This window comes from Pyrgilauda ruficollis, unplaced genomic scaffold (assembly GCF_017590135.1).
Source record: "Pyrgilauda ruficollis isolate IOZ18807 unplaced genomic scaffold, ASM1759013v1 scaffold287, whole genome shotgun sequence".
Classification (NCBI taxonomy): Eukaryota; Metazoa; Chordata; class Aves; order Passeriformes; family Passeridae; genus Pyrgilauda; species Pyrgilauda ruficollis.
Window position 1 is genome coordinate 88,926 of NW_024524233.1, and position 19,263 is coordinate 108,188.

At 53.1% G+C, this 19,263-nt stretch overlaps 1 protein-coding gene across 1 annotated transcript in view; it reads right to left on the reverse strand.

The window, feature by feature from the left end:
- The window catches only part of SCRIB (scribble planar cell polarity protein), a 90,859-nt gene that overhangs the window by 28,260 nt on the left and 43,336 nt on the right, over positions 1 to 19,263 (reverse strand). The window contains exons 20-29 of the mRNA XM_041472260.1: positions 17,079 to 17,327; positions 16,377 to 16,513; positions 13,926 to 14,070; positions 12,178 to 12,366; positions 11,815 to 11,934; positions 11,519 to 11,575; positions 8,010 to 8,066; positions 7,239 to 7,322; positions 2,635 to 3,018; positions 1,093 to 1,161 (exon numbers count right to left, since the gene is read on the reverse strand). Coding sequence (XP_041328194.1) covers positions 1,093 to 1,161; positions 2,635 to 3,018; positions 7,239 to 7,322; positions 8,010 to 8,066; positions 11,519 to 11,575; positions 11,815 to 11,934; positions 12,178 to 12,366; positions 13,926 to 14,070; positions 16,377 to 16,513; positions 17,079 to 17,327 — 1,491 coding nt within the window. The remainder of the gene's footprint in view (positions 1 to 1,092; positions 1,162 to 2,634; positions 3,019 to 7,238; positions 7,323 to 8,009; positions 8,067 to 11,518; positions 11,576 to 11,814; positions 11,935 to 12,177; positions 12,367 to 13,925; positions 14,071 to 16,376; positions 16,514 to 17,078; positions 17,328 to 19,263) is intronic.

Sequence of the window (19,263 nt, forward strand, 5' to 3'; positions counted from 1 at the left end):
AATGATCCAAAACTGAGGGAGATGTGGGACAGGCTGAGAAGGAACAGAGGCTGGACTCAAGTGCTGCTCCTGCTGCTTCCTGCAGGTCCTGACTCTGTCCTCAGCCTGTCCCAGCAGCCACCTCACCCCCAGGGGACTCTGTCCACCTCCAGAGCTCCTGTCCAGGAGCTGAAATGGTTCACTGAAGGGCAGGGAAGTGCCAGAGCTGTGGGGAGAGCAGCTGGAGGACAGCTGGACTCCAAAAGGAATCAACAGACCCAAACTGACCAAGGACAGAGAACAAAGAACAACTGGCAATTCACTCCAGCCCCCAGTATAAAACCCAGTAATGGGCAATGACTGTAAAGGGAAAATTTAAAATTCTCTTTAAGTTCATTTAACTTCAAAAGGCTCAACTGAGCTGTGACACCTCCTGCCGTGGGATGGACAGGGGGATCAAAGACTCTGATATTGAAAACTTCAGAGACAAATAAGGAATACAAATGTCAAGGAATAAGAGGTAATGTTTATACAGAAAAAAATCATCAGAAGTTACAAAAACAAAGATACTTCCCACGGCAGAGGGAAAGCCTCTAGCAAGGAGCTGCAGCAAATCACTCCCTGAGGGCAGGGTCACCCAGAGCTGGCTGCAGCAGGACCTTCCACCTCCTGCCCAGCAGCTCTGCAGGCTCACACAGAGAACCAGGCATCCTCTGCAGGCCTGGGCAGCCCTGCTTTGCAGACCCAAATCCTGACTCCTCCATTTCTTACCACACGCCAGCTGCCAGAATTAAGGAATCTCTGTACAAGGCACTGGTCCAAAAAGACCATTCCCAAAAAAGTCACAACTACATGTTGTAGCCCCTCCTCATCACGCTGCAATTAAGCTACCCCTCAGAGCTCATTTCTGACCAGCTAATTACCCTTCTGGCTCTCTGGGACACTCTGAAGGAGGGAGTTGCTCTCTTGCTCTCTGCTTGCTGGCTGTGATGGATCCCCTCCACCCTGACAGGCTCACTCCAGGATGGGAATTGCCCTCAGCTACCTCTGTCCTTTACCCCTGGAAGCGCCTCCCTGCCCTTCCCACATCACCTGTCCTGGGGGCAGTCTCACCTGCGGATTACTGGGAGAATAGGGGGATTCACGCCTGGAATTTCCGGTCCCAGACTCGCCCACAGGAGCCTGAAAGAGAGAAGACAAAGCTGAGGAGGAAGCTCGAGTGTTACTCCACAGTAGGAGGGGGTCTGGACAGCCCAGGGGCATGGGACACCCTGCACATCCAGGGAGCAAGGCTAGCAGGGCCCAGCAGCAGCTGGCACATGCCAAAAAGCGCCAGGAACAGTGAGGGAATGACGTTAAACACCGGGATCACATCCCAGCACCCTGCGAGGCCAGCTGGATCAGGTTACAGCCTCTGCACGTCCCGGGAATCCTCCTCCCTGACTCCCACAGTCCTCACAGGCAGGGTCACGCTCCAGGCAAACCTCCTGTGCACAGACACTGAGCAAAGAAAGCCATTCCTGGCTGCAGGGCTCTCCTGGCTCCCAGAGCAACCTCTGGCACCAAGGCTCAGCTGCTAGCAGCCTGCCCCAGCAGCTGAAAAGAGAGCAGTGTCCAGGAACACCTGCACTGCAGAGAGCAGTGTCCTAGAGAGCAGCATCCCAGGAACCACCTGCACCCCAACTGCAGCACCAGCGGCACCTTTCACAAGGATTTCTAATGCCTTAAGGTAGAGACAGGTCATTTGGGATTTAGGGAACTATTTAGGCAAACCTACAGCTCTCAGTCACTAACACCACAGCCAGTTGAATCAAGGCAGTATTTTGACACACCGAGCCTGAAGTGACCTGAGGTTTATACTGGAGCACAGATTTTAGATACCTTGCTCTAAGCTCACCTGGCTACACACCTGAGAAATTCCTAGCAAGGAACTGAACCACCTCCAAGATCACTACAGCTGAGGACTGGGTTTGTTGACTGGTTAGTTGATCTGCTGTGTATGGGGCTGCTTATGTGGGGCTGCTTTGATTTTCAGACCTCCCAAAAGGCTTTAAAAGGAAGAAGGGGAGAGCATGTAGTGTTCATCTGGAGGGTGGTATCTTTGGGTCCAGTCCCTGCTCCACCACGGGTTCCCTGTGCAACAGCAGGGATGTCAAATACAGATTTCCCAGAACAGAAAGCTAAATTCTCCCTTGGAATTCCCAAGTCTTGATCTACTGAATGGTGTCACTTGGGAGGAGCAGCCCCTAGGCTGCAGACCTACTGTGTTTTCCAGATGTTTTCCAGATGTTTCCACAGTCCAGAGAAGGGCTGTGCTCAGGGCCAGGGACAGAAGTGTGGCACCAGCACTGATCCCTACCAGCGCTGCCAGCTGCCCGCCGCCAGCCGGGCAGGCAGGGATGCCCCTGCTCCCAGCCAGACCCCGAGGGACAGCAGAGAGGTCACAGATGCCATCCTGTCCCCACATCCCCAGCACGTGTTGGTGGCCAGAGGATGACACAGTGACCTGGGGACCGCTGGCCTGCATGTGGCACGGGGTGGGGGCACACGGGGCGGGGACCGGCCCTCGGGCGCCGTGCTGCCCGGTGCCAGGGTTTAGTAGGGTGCAGTGGCCCGGGCTGTGTCAGTGCATGCCACACACCACACGCTGCTTGCCTTGGAGTACAGGCTGGTCTTCAGCACGCCCTCCCTGCCATAGCCCAGGGGAGGCCCCCCCAGGCCAGCCGTGCCCGTGGCCTTGCCCCTGCGGTTGGCCACCACAAAGGGGTTCTCACTGAAGGGGATGGGCTGCGAGTCGATCAAGCACTCTGGCGTCTCTGGCAGCTGCTCCTGGGACAAGGGACACCCCTCGGGGTCCTGCTGGTCTCCCTGGGGCTGCTGTGCCCCACTCGTGTGCTGCTGGGGAGGCACGGGGAGCTGAGGGGGCCCGGCCGTGCCCGCTGCCGGCTCCGGGGACGCGTCCCGGCCGTGCCACACCCGCGGGGACAGCACGGCAGTGTCACCCTCCATGCTGCAGCTGGGCTTAGAGCACTCAACAGGCTGAGAGGAAACAGAAGGATCGGAGAGAAATGAGAAGAACAGAGCAAAGAAGAGGAGGGAGAAAATACAGAGCAGCTGCTGAAGGACAGGGGAGAGAATTCCAGTGCTAAGGCCTGCACAGCATCCCGACCCTCTCTCCTGCTGTGCCACCAATCTGTGACCCTCAGTGCCACTCCCGGGAGAGGAGCCTGCTGTGCACACACAGCCCAGGGAGCTGACAGGCTGCACTCCTCCCACTCACACACCTTCCTGCAGCTGCTGCCCAGCCAAACCCACCTCCAACACCTGTACCAGCACATGCTCCCCCCCACCTCAGCACACAGTCTCAGTACTGCTGGGGTTGGAAGGCATCTCTGGAGATCCTCCAGTTCAACCCCACTTCACTGAGCCCACCACCTATGGCCCAGCCTCTGCTGTCACCCCAACACTGCCACAGAGTCACACCACACCCCTGTGCACTCCCACCACACCTGCTCAGGTGAACATGCTTTAAGGCTCACAGCACACCCCAAACACCAGAGCACAGTGAGCACAGACCCTTTGGGTGGCTCCTGCTGATGGCAGGACTGAGGCAGCCCCAGCTCTGTCAGGCTCAGTGCACACAGCCCCAGCGAAGCCCTGATCTCCCCTTAATGCCACAGAAGAGAGTTTGTTACCCCAGCCAGAGCCTTCCTCAGGGGAGCAGGGACAGCCAGAGAGCAAAGACCAAAGCTTCCATCCAAGTGCCTCCAGGGAGCAGAAAGACCTCTCTTGCTCAGAGCAAATTCTTCAGCTCCTGTGTCATGGCAGTGGTCACCAAAATAGCTCTCAGGGGTGGGCTGGTGACTACAATGGCAGCTGGGAGGCTCAGGAATTTCAGAGGCCCTCCCCTAACCCCCAACCCAACCTCTGTGGTTGGCAGAGCCCTGGCTCATATCGTGTTTCCTCACCAATGAAGCCTGTGCTACCCTGGGACATTCTGCTGTGTGTGATTTTTCAGTGTAAAACCCTACTTTTAGCCCCTTTTCTCCCAAGTGCCATCATGCCTGATGGTCAGCGGGCAGCCTCAGCCCCTGTTTTGTTCCTGGGCCCAGCTGGACCTGGCCTGGGTCTGTGTCTCCCTGTAAGCTCCAGCTCCTGCTGCAGCACGTCCTGGTGGGGGATTCCTCCTCCCCAACCTCACCAGGGCTATTCCTGTCAGACAAGCCACAATTTCTATTTTGGGTAAGCAAGAATTTGGGCAATGCAGCGAGCTTTCCCAGCTTGCAGACAGAGCAGACACGTGCTACCCTGCATCCTCCCTGGCACTGAAAGAAATCCAATCTTAAATCCGTGAATAAGTGAAAAAAAGGAATCAGTGGCAAGAAACTGAAGAGAAATAGATTCAGAAGAGAAAGTACAGGCTGCTAATTAGCTAATCATGGTGACCTGATACTGAGACATGCCAAGTCTTCTCCATCTCTCATAGCCCAGAAAGCAAAACTAGACTTTGATGGTTTTGCTGTGATCGGTCCCTCAGGGGTGTGCCTTTCATTCCTGTTCAATGCAGAAGACAGAGACTAGCAGCTCTTTGACTTCTGTAAGGGAAATGTCAGAGAGTCACAGAATCCCAGGATGGTTTGGGTGGGAAGGGACATGAAAGCTCATATTGTTCCACCCTCCAGGGACACCTTCCACTGAAGCAGGCTGCTCCAAGTCCCATCCAACCTGGCCTTGGACACTTCCAGGGATCCAGGGGCAGCCACAGCTTCTCTCCAGAGGCTGCAGTGCACTGCAACCTCCAGGGACACCTTCCACTGAACCAGGCTGCTCCAAGTCCCATCCAACCTGGCCTTGGACACTTCCAGGGATCCAGGGGCAGCCACAGCTTCTCTCCAGAGGCTGCAGTGCACTGCATGGCCAAAAAGCATCCTCCAAACAAGCATTCCCATGCTGCTTCCAATGGGAATTTTCAGTTTGGCTTATAACAGTGGACAAAGAGAGTGGTCATCTCGTCAGCCTTTGTTAAATCCTGCTCACAAGGGCTCCAGATGCAGCAACACAGGTGGATCCAGGACAGACAACCAGTGCTCCCTTCTCTGGTGGCTGCTCTGGGGGAATCCTCCTGACCAGCTCCACCCATAGCTGCAGTGGTCAGTGGAAGATCTACACCTCCTGCTCCACAGTGCACAGATGGACCTGCACCTCCTCCTGCTCCACAGTGCACAGATGGACCTGCACCTCCTCCTGCTCCACAGTGCACAGATGGACCTGCACCTCCTCCTGCTCCACAGTGCACAGATGGACCTGCACCTCCTGCTCTTGCTGCTCTCCACAGCAAGAGCAGCTCCCTACAGATCCCCGTGTGGCACGGGGAGGACAGGAACAGTTCCCTACAGCTCCCTCACAGGGAGCTGTGCAGCAGTAAAAGACACCCAGTCACTGTTCAGAGGAGAACACCTGTGGGGAGAACTGGCTTAGAGACAGGAAGAAGGAGGAAGCCACCATGGGAACAGGGCAAGAGCACCTGGAGGAGGCTGTCCAGAGACAGACAGTCTGCCACGGACCCGCCTGCTCCTCCACTGGCTGCACTGACCCTGGCTGGGTGTTCCAGTGGCCACCTAGCAGGCCAGGGCAGCTCCTGAAGGACCACCAGACCCTCCCTTCCCCAGGATCCAGGCAGATGTACTTTTCCAACCAGAGCAAAGACAGGGCTGGTGACAGCTGGACCAGCACAGGCACCCTTGGGGCCCTCCCTGCAATGGGACATTTATAGAAGCACCCACGGCCCCACATTCCCATGCCTGGCGTTCCCAGGCTGACACCCCTGCCAGGCACAGCCCCAGAGCTGCTCTGCTCTGCACCACACCGAGCTGTCCTGCCCCAGCTGCTGCCTGGGGCTGGCTCTCCCCTCTTCCAGCTCCCGAGTTACACTCAGAGGTGCTAAAAATAAACCTTTTCCTGATACTGCTTTGTTGTGTGAACAGCAAGAGGGAAAAACCCAAAGCTGGGAAGTGTGGGAAGAAAAGGAGGCAGAGCTGGAGCCAAAGCAGAGCTGTTACTGGAGTAAGGCCTGGAGTAACAGAGGAAAGAGAACAGGAGAGAAGACCTGTTTGCATGGAATGAGATGGAGACAGGAAGGGTAAAAGATGCTCCTGAAACCCCGGAATGGGAATGCAGAATGGGATGATGACAGCAAAGGGAGATCTTGCTGCAACAGGGGGAAAGGAGGAAGACTGAGGATGTGTAAAGGAGCAGGCAGAAACCCAGAAGAATGGGTGTGATACAGGAAAGGTAAAAGAAAGAAAAGATGGAGAGGTGAGATTTCAAACAACACAGGAGAGAGGTAAGTCTGTAATCTGTGAAGTTTGTGAAATCTGGAATTTCTCTTGGCCACTACAAGTGAGGGACTGCCAGGCAGGGCACAGGACAGGAATATCCAGAGCAGGAGTCAGGATACATGAGCCACAGGGCTCAGCCATGACACAACCACAGACACATCCCTTCTGCAGGCCTGGGGGAAGCTTGGCTTTAACAGAGCCTCAGGGCAGCTTGGGCTGGAAGAGACCCTGAGACCAGCCAGTCCCACCCTCTGCCATGGTCAGGAAAATTTCCACTAGAGCACCAGGGGTAGACACTTCCACTGAACGGATGGCTCCAAGCACTGTCCAACCTGGCCTTAAACTTCTTCTATTTTTAATACTTTCAGTTTCAGCACCCTCATCCCTCCCCCTTCCTGAACACCATCCCTTAATGGATTCACAACTGAGCTGTGCACACAACACTGCCATCACTGTGTTGGGAAGGATCTTTCTCTCCCTCCCTGGCAGCTCTCTGGAGCCTCTTCCTTCCACAACACATCCCTGCACTCCCCCACTCCCATCCCCTTCTCTCCCACCAGGCTGTTCTTTCTGCCTTGTTCCCAGCTCTGCTTTTTGCAACTTCTCCAACTTTGCCATTTCCCTTCCCAAAAGGCAAAGCTGCTTGGCTCTCGTTCTCCTCATTTTCTTATTCCCATCTTTCTTTGCAGCTCCTGGTTCAGTGCCTGAGCCCTCCACAGCTCTGCTGCCCAGTTTTCCTTTGTCACCTCCCACAGCATGGCACAGGTGGAGGGCAGGTGATGGAAGGACCATGGTCTTCCCTGCAGGGACCTCCACAGCCCCTCACAGTGCCTCCCCTGCAGGGACCCCCACCTCCACAGCCCCTCAGTGCCTCCCCTGTTGGGAATCACCCCTCCAGAGCCCCCCAGGACCCCCACTCACAGCACGGTTGCCTCTCTGCAGGCCACTGCTGGGCAGCGCGGCCAGGGTCCGGTAGTCCAGGCGCAGGGGTTCACTGGGGATGTTCTGGAGAGGGTAAAAAAACCAGGAACAGGTCAGGCCCAGAGTCAACTGAATCAATGAGAAAGAGCAATGAAAAGGGAACCACCCCAGTAATAAGCCAGGTCTTATCTCCAAACTCATCAGAGTTCCCACTATCTGGAAAAAGAGCTGGAATTGTTCAAAACACAACCACGTGAACTCGTGGCAGGAGCCAGGCTTGAGAAACCCCACAGAGAACGTGTCACTGTGCACCCCTGGGCACCCACTGCTGCTCAGACCCCTGCACTCCTCCTGCCCCATGCCCACCTCCCGATGGAGCAGAGAGCATGCCATACCCACCTGTTTGCTCCAACAGCACCTGGAATGACGGGACCTGGACACGTGTAAGAATTCAAGTCTGCAATTCCCCTACAGTTCCTTATTCCAACCTTAACTCACACTCACTGTACAACTTTGTTCCATTTTGTTCCCACATACTGCCTTTCTAACCCCAAAGAGAAGCCAAGGTTTCTAACCCAGCCCCTGTTTTCCTCAATCCCTTACACATTTCTTCATTTCTGATCTCTAATCCCCAAAGCCACATCCTCTTAGGGGAGGGAGTGGAGAACACAAAGCTTTGGGGAACAAACTCTTTCTGGGGACTTCTCTTGGGGACTTCTCCAGCTGTAGCCCTTTTCTGGGCCTCTCCAGCCCTTCCCCTGTGCTGCTCACCTCTGCTTCCTCCTCAAGCTGCTGCGTGGCTGCCTCCCGTTCCCTACGCATCCGCTCCTTCCGTGGGACAGACAGAGAGAGCAGGGAGACAAGAGAGAGGCACAGAGGTCAAACGAGCTGGGCAGCACTGCTGAGGGGACACCGGGGCAGTGCCTGCACCAGGAAAGGGGCAGCAGAAACCCAGCACCAACACTGGCACTGGGGAAGGAGGAGCTGGAACTGGGCACTGTTACTGCCAGAGAAAAGGACAGGGACAGAACAAGAACATCTGGGTGCCACAGGTGAGAAGGAAAGCAGGTGTCCCCGAGGAAAGGACAGGGACAGAACAAGAACATCTGGGTGCCACAGGTGAGAAGCAAAGCAGGTGTCCCCGAGATCCTCAGCAGGAACAATCCTGGGGAAAGTGAGAGAGCTACTGTGCCCCCAAGCACAACCACAGCAAGGGAGAGGAGTTTGCTCACTGCTGGAAGAGACACCTTGATGGAGCACAGACAGGACAGGCTGGGAGGGAATGGAAAAACAAATCCACAGAGCACAGGCCTGGCTGGCTTATAGCACCACATACAGAATGATGCAAATACATACAAAAGGACAGAAAGGTCCTGGCACGAGGTCAGCTCAGCACCAGCTGTCACTCAGCACTGCAGGGGCTTTAGACAGTGACCAGTGACTAATCCCAAAAGCCCCAGCCATGGGACTGCTCCAGGCTGCAAGAGGAAGGGAACAGGGCAGGACGTGTCCTAAGGACTGATTCTGGGCACTGATATTTCTGTGACTTGCCACCTGGCAGCTCTGGGCAGAGCCAGCCTGGGGACAGCACAGCAGCATCCTTCTCTTGTCCATGGAACCCTCCCAGCTGCTCTCCCCAAGCAGGAACCAGATGGTCCAGAAGTCCTGGCCCTGGGAGACTGGGAGGTGAAAGGCAGCTCAGAGGGATCAACTGAAAATTCTGCTGAGCACGGGGGCCCTGCTCTTTAACAGATTCCCACTGTCCCACATCACCCCGGTGGGCCCTGCTCTTTAACAGATTCCATGCACTACAGATTCCCACTGTCCCACATCACCCCGTGAGCTCCAAGCAAGGGAAAGCAGCCTGAGAAGTCACTAATGCTCTGGAGGATCACAGCTCCCAAAAGGATATTGAGGGATGTTCAAGGTAAAGTTTACTCTGAATCTGGTTATGCTTGTTTTGACCAAGAGTCCTCTGTAGGGTGAGGGTTCCAGGTGACACTAAAGTGGTGTGTGACTCTTCTCTGCAGTCACATTCTGAGCACTGACAGGAGCAGCAGTCAGCCCAGATGGAGCTGTGGCTCCAAATTCCCACAAATTTGTAGCTCCAAATTCTGCCCCAAATCAATCTCTGACAATAGCTCCAGATTCTGCTCCAGATTCTGCTCCAAATCCATCTCTGACAATAGCTGGATTAAGACTAGAAAAATAACTACAGCCACAGAGAAAGGAGAGAACACCAGGGATCAGTCCAAAGAGACTCAGAGTAACTGACACTTCTACTAGAAACTGGATTATCAGAGAACTGAAGGCAAGACGTGTCAGCAGTGAACAGGTTTGAAACTTTACCATGAGTAGAGCAGAGGCATAATTCCTCCCAGTTATTCAGTTCACAGCTTGCTGTGGGCTAGAGACACATTTGGTCTCTATTGCTCTTGTGCAAGAATGAACATGAAACACTGAGAAAAACATCTCAAAAATGGTGACAGAAATTACCAAGGATCTGGCACTGAGACAGGAACTTCCTTCAGTATTCCAACGGCCACCACGGAGTGCTGGCTCCATCACTGGGACAAATTTAATCATCAAAACCAGTTTTAGAGACATAATCCCAGATTCAAGGTTTAAAAGGCCCAGCAGAAAAACATGTATTTGCTCAGGGGCCTCAGGACCCCAGGAGGTCCAGGGAGCCTGGAGCAACCATTGCTGCCTCCTCCTGGCACACCAGGGGAAGGGGCACTAAAATATATCAGCTTTTTTTAAAATGAGATATGGCCAAGGCTACTTCAACAATCATAGGGTTTCTCTGGGTTTATTTTGACCCAAGTATTTTTAAGTAATCTCAGTATAAATTCTGGCTAAGTCTGTCTCTACCTGAGCCTGGACAAATGGTACTTGCTTAGCCCCAGCAACATAATTTGGGGCCACACTTGCTATATTCACAGGTGTTAGAAATTCTGATACTGACCCACAGTACCTGAACTCTCCTGGAACGTATTTGAATCCATATATCCATATTCAAATCCATATACTGCCCACATTAAAACTGGCAGGAATATCCTTTGCTCAGACAGAAACACAATGAAATCAGGTTTGCTGAAACCACATCCAACCACACTGAGCTCCTTCCCAGGCAAGGAATGAGACACTTTACAGGAAAAAACCTAAATCTGATCTGAACTGCCTTTGCTCTGGGTGAGGCCCCTGCTACCCAAATTAGTCAGGATGGTTTGGGTGGGAAGAGACCTTCCAGGGACATCCTGTCCAACCCCTGCAAAGAGGGATGTCTCCAACTGGATCAGGCTGAAGACCATTCTGTAAGGTCAATCCACTTCCACCCAGAACTGCCAACCTCACCCTGCTCTTGTGGGACAACAAATGTGAACAAGCTCAGGAACTGCAGCTGCAGAGAGAGCCCAGGGAAACTTCAGGTGTATCTGAACCTGAAACCTGACAAACACCTGAAAAATGTACACACACCTCTGCCAGGAGAGCAGATTCCCCACTGACAACACTGAAGAATTCCATTTTCTCTCTTCTTCCAGCGACTCTGACTGGATAAATTACTGTTTTAAGAGGGCTGACTGGAAACTCTACATCCTCAAGAGGCTTGAGTCTGCTGATCCATTTCTGTGAAATTCCCCTTCTGTGAAATTCTCTTTCTGTGCAAGGCTGAGCCAGTGGGCAGAGACACAAAACTCTCACAGCAAAGCAGAGAAATGACCATGTGAACTGAGGAGCCCAAAGCTGTGACTGACCAACAGCATCACTTCTCCACTCAGGGCAGCTTGGAGCACCGTGTTCTCATCTTTGCTCACAAAACCTCTGTCAGTCACAGGGTGCTGGAGAAATTTGATTAAACTTGGGACTTCCAAGCTCAGTGGCCATTTTTCAGGAAGCTGCAGCTTGGCCAGTGGGTACCAGCAAGTAACAAGGGTGGTCTTTGTGAATGTCACAGGAACATCACCAGAGAGGTACACGGGGAGGTGCAGCAAAGCCTAAGAGCAGCCAGGGCAACAGAGCAGGGCACTACAGACAGGGAATGCCCAGGGCTCCACCCCATGGCACTGCCAACAGGGGAGGGATGCAGAACTGCCATGGCACTGACAATGGGGCAGAGATCCAGAACTGCCATGGCACTGACACCAGGGCAGAGATCCAGAGCTCCCCGTGGCACTACAGTGGAGAACAGATAACCTGTGACACCTTCCTTGGGACTCACAGGCTCGGCACAAACGGCCGTGCCACAAACACATTCTGCTACACAAACAATCTCTCACCACTTTCTCCATTTCTTCTCTCTCCCACTGAGTGGCTTCTCTCACCATTTCCATCTCCTAGGAGAGAGCAGAGTTAGAGCCACCTCACCCCGTGCTCTCTCCACACCTGCAGCATCCAGGACCTCACGAAGGTGTCACAGTCCATCCTAGCATGTTCCTGATCCACGTGCTGGGCCATGCTGACCCCAGGCCGTGCCCACTGCACAGCACACTGCAGGCTGCATGCACCAAGGGAGACTTCCAGAGACTGCTTCCACTCTGCCAGGTGCTCCCAGCTCAGGCACACCTCCACCCACCTTCTGCAGGATCTCCAACTCCTCGGGGCTCAAATCCCGGTCGATGGAGGAGATGCTCTCCAGGCTGTTCTTGCGCCCAATGCCAGCAGCAAAAGGGTTGGCAATGATTCCTGGGGACATCTGCAGAGCAAACAGCAAATCAGTGATTCCTGGGGACATCTGCAGAGCAAACAGCAAATCACTGATTCCTGGGGACATCTGCAGAGCAAACAGCAAATCACACCTGGTGGAAGCCACAGAATTCATTCCAGAGACTCCCTATTCCTCCACCATCTAAACCCCACACTGCTACAGCTGGTGCCAGCCTGGCTGGGCCCCACGTGGGGCACTGCGCTGGCCCCAGGGCCTGCCCTGCAGGCTCACCTCGATGGCAGCAGCAGCCTTGGGGTCGAAGCCGTCGCAGACCAGCACGAGCAGCGCGTCGCCCACGGCGCGCAGCACCTGCACGGCCTCGGTGTGCGTCATGCCCAGCAGGCTCTGGTGGTTCACCTCCAGGATCCGCATCCCCACCTGCAGGCGGCCGTCCCGGGCAGCGGCCCCCGAGGAGCTCACCTGCAACACACCGAGGGCCACCGGAGCTCAGAGGAGACACGAGAGCCTGGGGACGGCACACACAGGGAACGGGGACAACAGCCCGCGGCTGCAAGGCAGGGGAACAACCTCCAATGCTATGGAGAGGGCAGAACAGGAAGAACCTGTACAGGCTGGCGGAGGGTGTGGAAGAATCTTTTGTGTGAGATAAAAGAATGTGAATTTGAAATCTGTTGTCCCAAGGAAAGAACTGGGTGAGAAGGAAAAGCTGTCACGATGCATCTCACGGAAAGAGAAATCATTTTGTGGTGGTAGAGACATGCAACAGAAATGTAAATGAAGACAAACTAAGGAGGAAGGAGGCAGGGATCAGACATGCAAAGAGGAAGAAAAGGAAAAGCACCACTTTGTCTCCTGGTTACCAAAAATATCCAGGGAAAATCAGAGGCAGGAAAACCCCTCCAGACAGGACAGATAAGAAAGGCTCAGGGGAGTAACACAGCTCAAGGGAGAGCAGGGAAGTTCAGGATTTTGGTTCTCTGCAGGCTAAAACAAGTGTTGGGAAAACAGGGAGGGGAGATGGGGTAAACTAACTCTGTGCCATGGCTAAACTGTGAACCTTTCACCCCCAAATCCTGTAATGGTGCAGGAGAGAAAAACCAGACCAAACTATTCGAAATAACTGTCAGTTAGAATAATCCCAGGTTTTCTTTTCCTGCTGTTACAAATGTTCCAGGTGAACATGCAACTCTCATTCTGAAAGAGGGAATTTATTTTTAGAACTCAGATAAAACAGTTACAGCCACATAACAACAAATGCTGAATGTTCCCTTGCCTTAGCAGCAACCAATTATCAATTATCAGGGCTGACTGCCAATTATGGAGTGTCTTCAGCCATGAGGATAACTCACATCAGTTTCTACCCCAAAAAAAACAGCTAAAAGAGGGAATCAGTGACAATAAAGTGAACAGCCAGAGTCCTCTTTGTCAGCAGCAAGACCAAAATGACACCACTTATTGCTGTGCTCTGCTGCCAGTGAAGAAGAAGCAATAAAAACTTTTTGGAAAGGGTTGGGAGGAGCAAAAACTGATAAGCATAAGCACAAGTTGAACAAGAAAACGTGTAATTTCTGGAGGAAAACTGATCTGAGAATTTTGTGTGACACAAGCAACCACCTAAGAAAGTAACACAGATGGTGCATGGCACAGGAGAAAAGGTTAGGAATTCCCCATGCTTTCCATGGAAGGAGGAAAGAGCTTGCATGTCTAAGTGGGCAGGAAGGGACAGGCACAGGGGGACCAACAGGAATGTGGGTACAAGGAAAGATGTGTGGGTTTGCATTATAGAAAAAAACACAAGAGAAGAAACACAAAGCAAAATAAAGGCAAGCAGGAAATAAAATAAGAAACTGTGAAGCTGCTGTAGAGGAGGAAATATGCAAGGACAAAGACTTGTCTCCTTTGCTGGAGGGAGAATCTCCAGAACTGATGCACGAGTGAAAGCTGAGAGCACATTCCAGCAGCTCCCCCAGGGTTCACCCTTCTCCCTGGCAGTGCCTGCAGAGGTGGTGCTCTGGTACCTTGGAGATGAAGATGCCTTCATCAGTGGGATCAAACGGATTGCCAGCATGGCCCTTGGCTCCACCCCGGATGCTGATGCCCAGCTTCTCTCCTGGAGCCTTTTCAATGCATATTTCCTGGAAACACAGAAGAGTCTCCTTGTTTCTGAGCCAAGTTCAGCTGAGAGAACACTCCTTGGAGTGACCACAGCTCTAAATGCCCTGAAAAGGGCCTGAATCAGCCCCATCCCTCATTTGGCAGTTTATTCCTGCTGGTGAGGACCTGCCCTTTTCTGTTCCCTGGTGACAGAGTCTCCACAGCCACGGCAAGAGATCCTCATCACGTCCCAGCTGGAGACACACTTAAAAGTGACTGGATTCTGCCAGAGCAGTGGTGCCTCAGGTTTTAGCTTGTGTATTTTTCAGATTCTATTCTGCTGTAGTGTGTGGGTCTGGGCTTCATATGATGGGATGGTGAGCTCTCTTCACAGAGTAGGGAGATAGAACAATTCCTTCTCTAGCTGGGCACCCAAGGACAAATGATCTAATTCTCAGGCCCAAGAGCACAATGGTGGACTGATGAGAGAAAAACAAGAAGGATGGGACTTCACAGGCTAAAGCTCTAATTGGACAATTAGCTCCAATATGCTAATGGATGAAAACTTACACGTGGCATTCACATTCTCCAAAAAATCCCTTCACCCAGGATTTTTCTGGGAAACTGAGAAGTCTCAGAAAAAAAGGAAAACAATTACTATCTCATTTGCTTCTCCTCTGTTTTGCTCATGTGGAATGTGTTTGGACATTGTTTCATTGGTTTCATGTGAGTTGTTTTGACTCAGTGGTCAATCAGGGCCAAGCTGTGTCGAGACTCTGGGAAGAGTCATGAGTTTTCATTATTACCTTTTTCATTATTACCTTTTTAGCATTCAGTAAGTATCCCTTCTGTATTCTTTAGTATAGTATAGTATATTATTCTTTAATATAATATAGTATTATAAAATAATAAATTAGCCTTCTGAGAATATGGAGTCAGATTGATCATTCCTCCCTGCCACAAGGGCCCATGCAAATTCAATACTTATAGAAGTGTGACACCCCATGACTGGTCATCCATTTTTGTAACTATCTTGGGTTCATCTTGGGCATATGCCTGTCTGGGCTCTTGTGCTGCCCAAGGTGGATCTACTGAGATCTCCTAACAAATCCTTACTTTATTCTTTAGCTCCATCTAGCCTCTGTTCTAGGTCAGCCTTCACAAGGCATCAGGAGAAGGAAATTCCAGGAGTCTGGCTGTATCCTAGTCCCAGGCCTCCCCTGTGGAAACCCAGGGCACAGGGAATATTTCTCTGTCTGCTCTGGGGTGCTCTGGCTTGATTCTGTCTCTGTCTCAACTACAACAGTCCATCTGTCCTTGGAGATGTGACTGTGTCCCCAGGCACCCTCCAACACCCTGCAGGCCTGTTCCAACTCCTCTCTCTGCAGACAAAACTCCCCAAGAGGTGACACATGTGGGAACACTGGCAAAGAATGAAGTGGGATGTGCTTTGAAGTGATATTCCATACGTAATTCTTATATTCCAAATTTAATCTGAACCAATCCTGTGCCAGTGTTGCCATTATTTTGCCTGTGACTGTAACAAGGACTGACAGCACCAGTACTGCTCCAGTCCTCACCCAGTGCTCTACAGGGGCTCCTGAGAGCTGAACATATAACCAAACCTGTGTTCCTGGTGAAACAAAGGAGTCAGCAAGGAAATCTGTGAGCACATGGGACACAGGGATGGTGGGAAAGAGTCAGTTAGGCTTTGAGAAGAGCAAATCCTGCCTCACTGACCTGCTGATGCACTGCAAGAAAAACCATGGGCACATGAAGGAAGAGGCCTGGCAGGCATCACTCCTAGAATTCCAAACAGCCCTCAACAAGGTGTGAACCCAGCCACAGGTGTCAGAGGAGTCAGGTTCAGCACCTCCAAGTGACAAGAGAAGTCAGGAAGCAGACGGGGCCCTGCAGGGATGTCCTCTCCAGCATCCTTATTCCCAAGAGCATGTGAGGGAATGGGCAGCAGCCAGTGGCCAGCCTGTGTGCTGCCCCTGAACGGCATCACCACTGGAATGGGAACGTGGGATCAAAGGACACTGGCCTGAGTGCAGCAGAGCAGCTCTGGGTGCCCCAGCAGCCACACACTCTCCCCCTTTCTGCAATGCCAGCATCTTCCCAGGACTCATTAAAGCCAACATGAACCCAGCAATTTCAAAAGCTGACTGGGATCCCTCCAAAGGCTCCAGCATGGATTATAAAGGTCTGAGGCTTTTCCATGCCCTCAGATGGCTCCAGCAGCAGCACTTGCAGTACAAACAACCCTTCACACATCTCTGTCCTATGCCCTTATTTCACAAATCCATCCTGTACATCTGGACTCACATCAAAATCCTTCACCTTAATCCCAATAACCAACAGCTCAGGAACACCCAGAGCAGCTCTCCTGAGAATCTACCTTGGAGATGAAGACACCTGGCTCATGGATCCCAAAGGGATGGCTGGAGTGGTCACTGCCTCCAACGATGCTGAGGCCCAGGGGACCACCTGCTTTCACCAGGTGGATTTCCTTAAGGGAACAAGAAGGAGAGTCAAAGGCAATGAAGGATATCATATACAGACCACAAACACTGACAAACATGGAGTCAGGGGTGTTTTGCATGGGTAAGCACAAGGTGAACACTCATGGGACAAGGGGGCTCCCCATGTGGGACTCTGCAACCTGGAGAAGAGCTAGAATGGGGCTCCAAGAGAGCTGGAGAGGGGTTTTGGACAAGGACCTGGAGTGACACAAGGGGGAACAGGTTTCCCCTGAAAGTGGGCAGGGTTAGATGGGATACTGAGGAGAAATCCTTCCCTGTGAGGGTGGGGAGGCCCTGATACTGGTTGCCCTGAGAAGCTGTGGCTGCCCCATCCCTGGAAGTTTTCAAGACCAGCTTGGACAGGGCTTGAAGCAAGCTGGGGCAGTGGAAGGTGTCCCTGCCCATGGCAGGGGGTGGGTCTGGATGGGCTTTTACCCTTCCACCCTAAGCCCAAGCCTTTCTACGACGGCACCTCCCAACACCCGGCAGGCCGGTCCCCATCACAACGCCGATCTTTCAGGACTGCGCCCTGTCCCCCAAAGCGCAGCTCACCTCGACAGGGTACTGATCCTCCATCCCTCTGCAGAGGTGGTTCCGGGGCGGCGCTGGCGTCTCCTCGGGCGGGCTGTCCCCGGGGCCGGGGGGCGGCGGCGGGGAGTGCATGCGCCCGCGGGGCGAGCCTCCCTCGCCGGGCTGCTCCGCGCCCTCTCTCTCTACCAGCAGCACGATGGTGGGGGAGGCCGCGGTAAGCAGCGCTACGGCCTGATCATGCCTGGCTTCTGTCATGTCTACCCCATTGATCTAGAACAAAGCCGGCGTCAGAGCGGCCCCGCGGCGCTCGGCCGAGCCCTGGGAGCCCTGTCCTGCCGGCACTGCAAACGCCTGTGCCCCAAAGCACCTCGTGGTCGCCCAGCTCCCTTGGACCTGGCAGAGGGACACAGGCACCTGTGTGCTCCCACTGACCCCAGTTCCCTTCCTACTCAGCTCTCCTGTCCCTTTCCCCCGTTCCCTCACAAGGTGCTCCAGGGGACCACGCAGGCCAGGGGTGATGTTCCACCTCCCACAGCCAAGTGTCTCCACGTGGGAGAAGCAAAACCAGCGGTTTCCAGCAGCACAGGCACGTGCAGAAGCACCTGCTGCCGTGCCACCGAGCCACCTGCCCTCATCAGTCACCCAAAGCCCCGTCACTGGCACTGCGGGCACGTTTGGTGGCTGACAGTGACCATCAGTGTCACTGGTCACTGCCCCACTGGCTGCCCGTGCTGCGCCAGGTCATGGCAGCCAGCTCTAAGGCATTACAAGTGACCTCAGGTACAGAGAGATCTGAAAGAACAGAGAGCCTTTCCTACAAAATTAAGATTTAAAACTGCCTCCCTAGCAACTCAAAGGACTGGAAAGGACATGACTGCTTTCCATGGATGTATAAGGGGCAGAAACCTGAGGAGAGCTGAGCTGAGAGAACACAGCCAGAACAACAAAACTAGACAGGAAAAAGTTGAAGCTGAAAATTAAAAGGTTTCTAGTCATTAGGTGCTGGAAAAGCTTTCCAAAATGAGCAAAGAGGACATGATAAAAGGAGCTGCCAAGATGGGCTTTGATCAGCTCATGAAGTAACAACATGGCTGTAACAGTCGTAGCAATTTGGCCTTGTAGGCCAACTCCCCACTGCCCCTGATTCCTAGAAATATTATTGTAACTCCCCAGCTCCTTCCCAGAGAGCAGTTTCTGGACTAAGCTGCATGCAGGGCTTTGTCCTGACCCTCTGTGACCCTCCCAGCTCCCACCTGTCCTGTCCCTCCCATGGCTGTGGGCACTGCTCTCCTCAGGACAGCGAGGGAGAAGCACAGCCCTGTGCTGTCCTGGGAACTACAGCAGTGTCACCTCTGCTGAGAGCACTGTCCCCAAAGGACACCTCTGGCATGAACCAGAAGGATGTCAGGGCAGCAGCTGGCACGTGCCTGCAGGAAGAGGAAGGAGGAGAGGGACCTGGGCAATGGCTGCTGAGCACAGGACAGGGCACCGAGCAGGAAAGGTGACAAATTCACCACACAGGTGCACAGCCCCTAAGGGAGTACAGGTTCAGACACCCCCAGATAGATCCTCAAAGAGTCATCAAAAGCAATCACACAAAAGAATCACCACATTAGAGCAGTGTGACCAAACCTGGCAACCAATCTGCAGAAGAAATGGAGATTACAAAGGGCTGTCTCAGCACATCTCTTGTAGGAAAGGGCCAAGTGGCTGCAGGAAGCTTAAGGAGGTGTTGTGGGAATATGCAGCACTCATTATGGGACATTTAGCAGAACAGAAAGAGGACTGGAGGTGAGGAACAAGCATGGGGAATACAGGGGAGAACAAGAGGCTGCTGGTCAGTGCTGGTCTGGCCAAGCCCTGGGCCTGAGTGCACATCTGCTCTGCTTTCTCCCCACATTCTGTATTTACTGGGCCAGTTCACTCTGCTCTGGGTACAGAATAGAACTCTGGGTTCACTTTGTTCTGGGTACAGAACAGAACTCTGGGTTCACTTTGTTCTGGGTACAGAACAGAACTCTGGGTTCACTCTGCTCTGGGTAGAGAACAGAACCCTGGGTTCACTCTGTTCTGGGTACAGAACAGAACCCTGGGTTCACTCTGCTCTGGGTCCAGAACAGAACTCTGGGTTCACTCTGCTCTGGGTACAGAACAGAACTCTGGGTTCACTCTGCTCTGGGTAGAGAACAGAACCCTGGGTTCACTC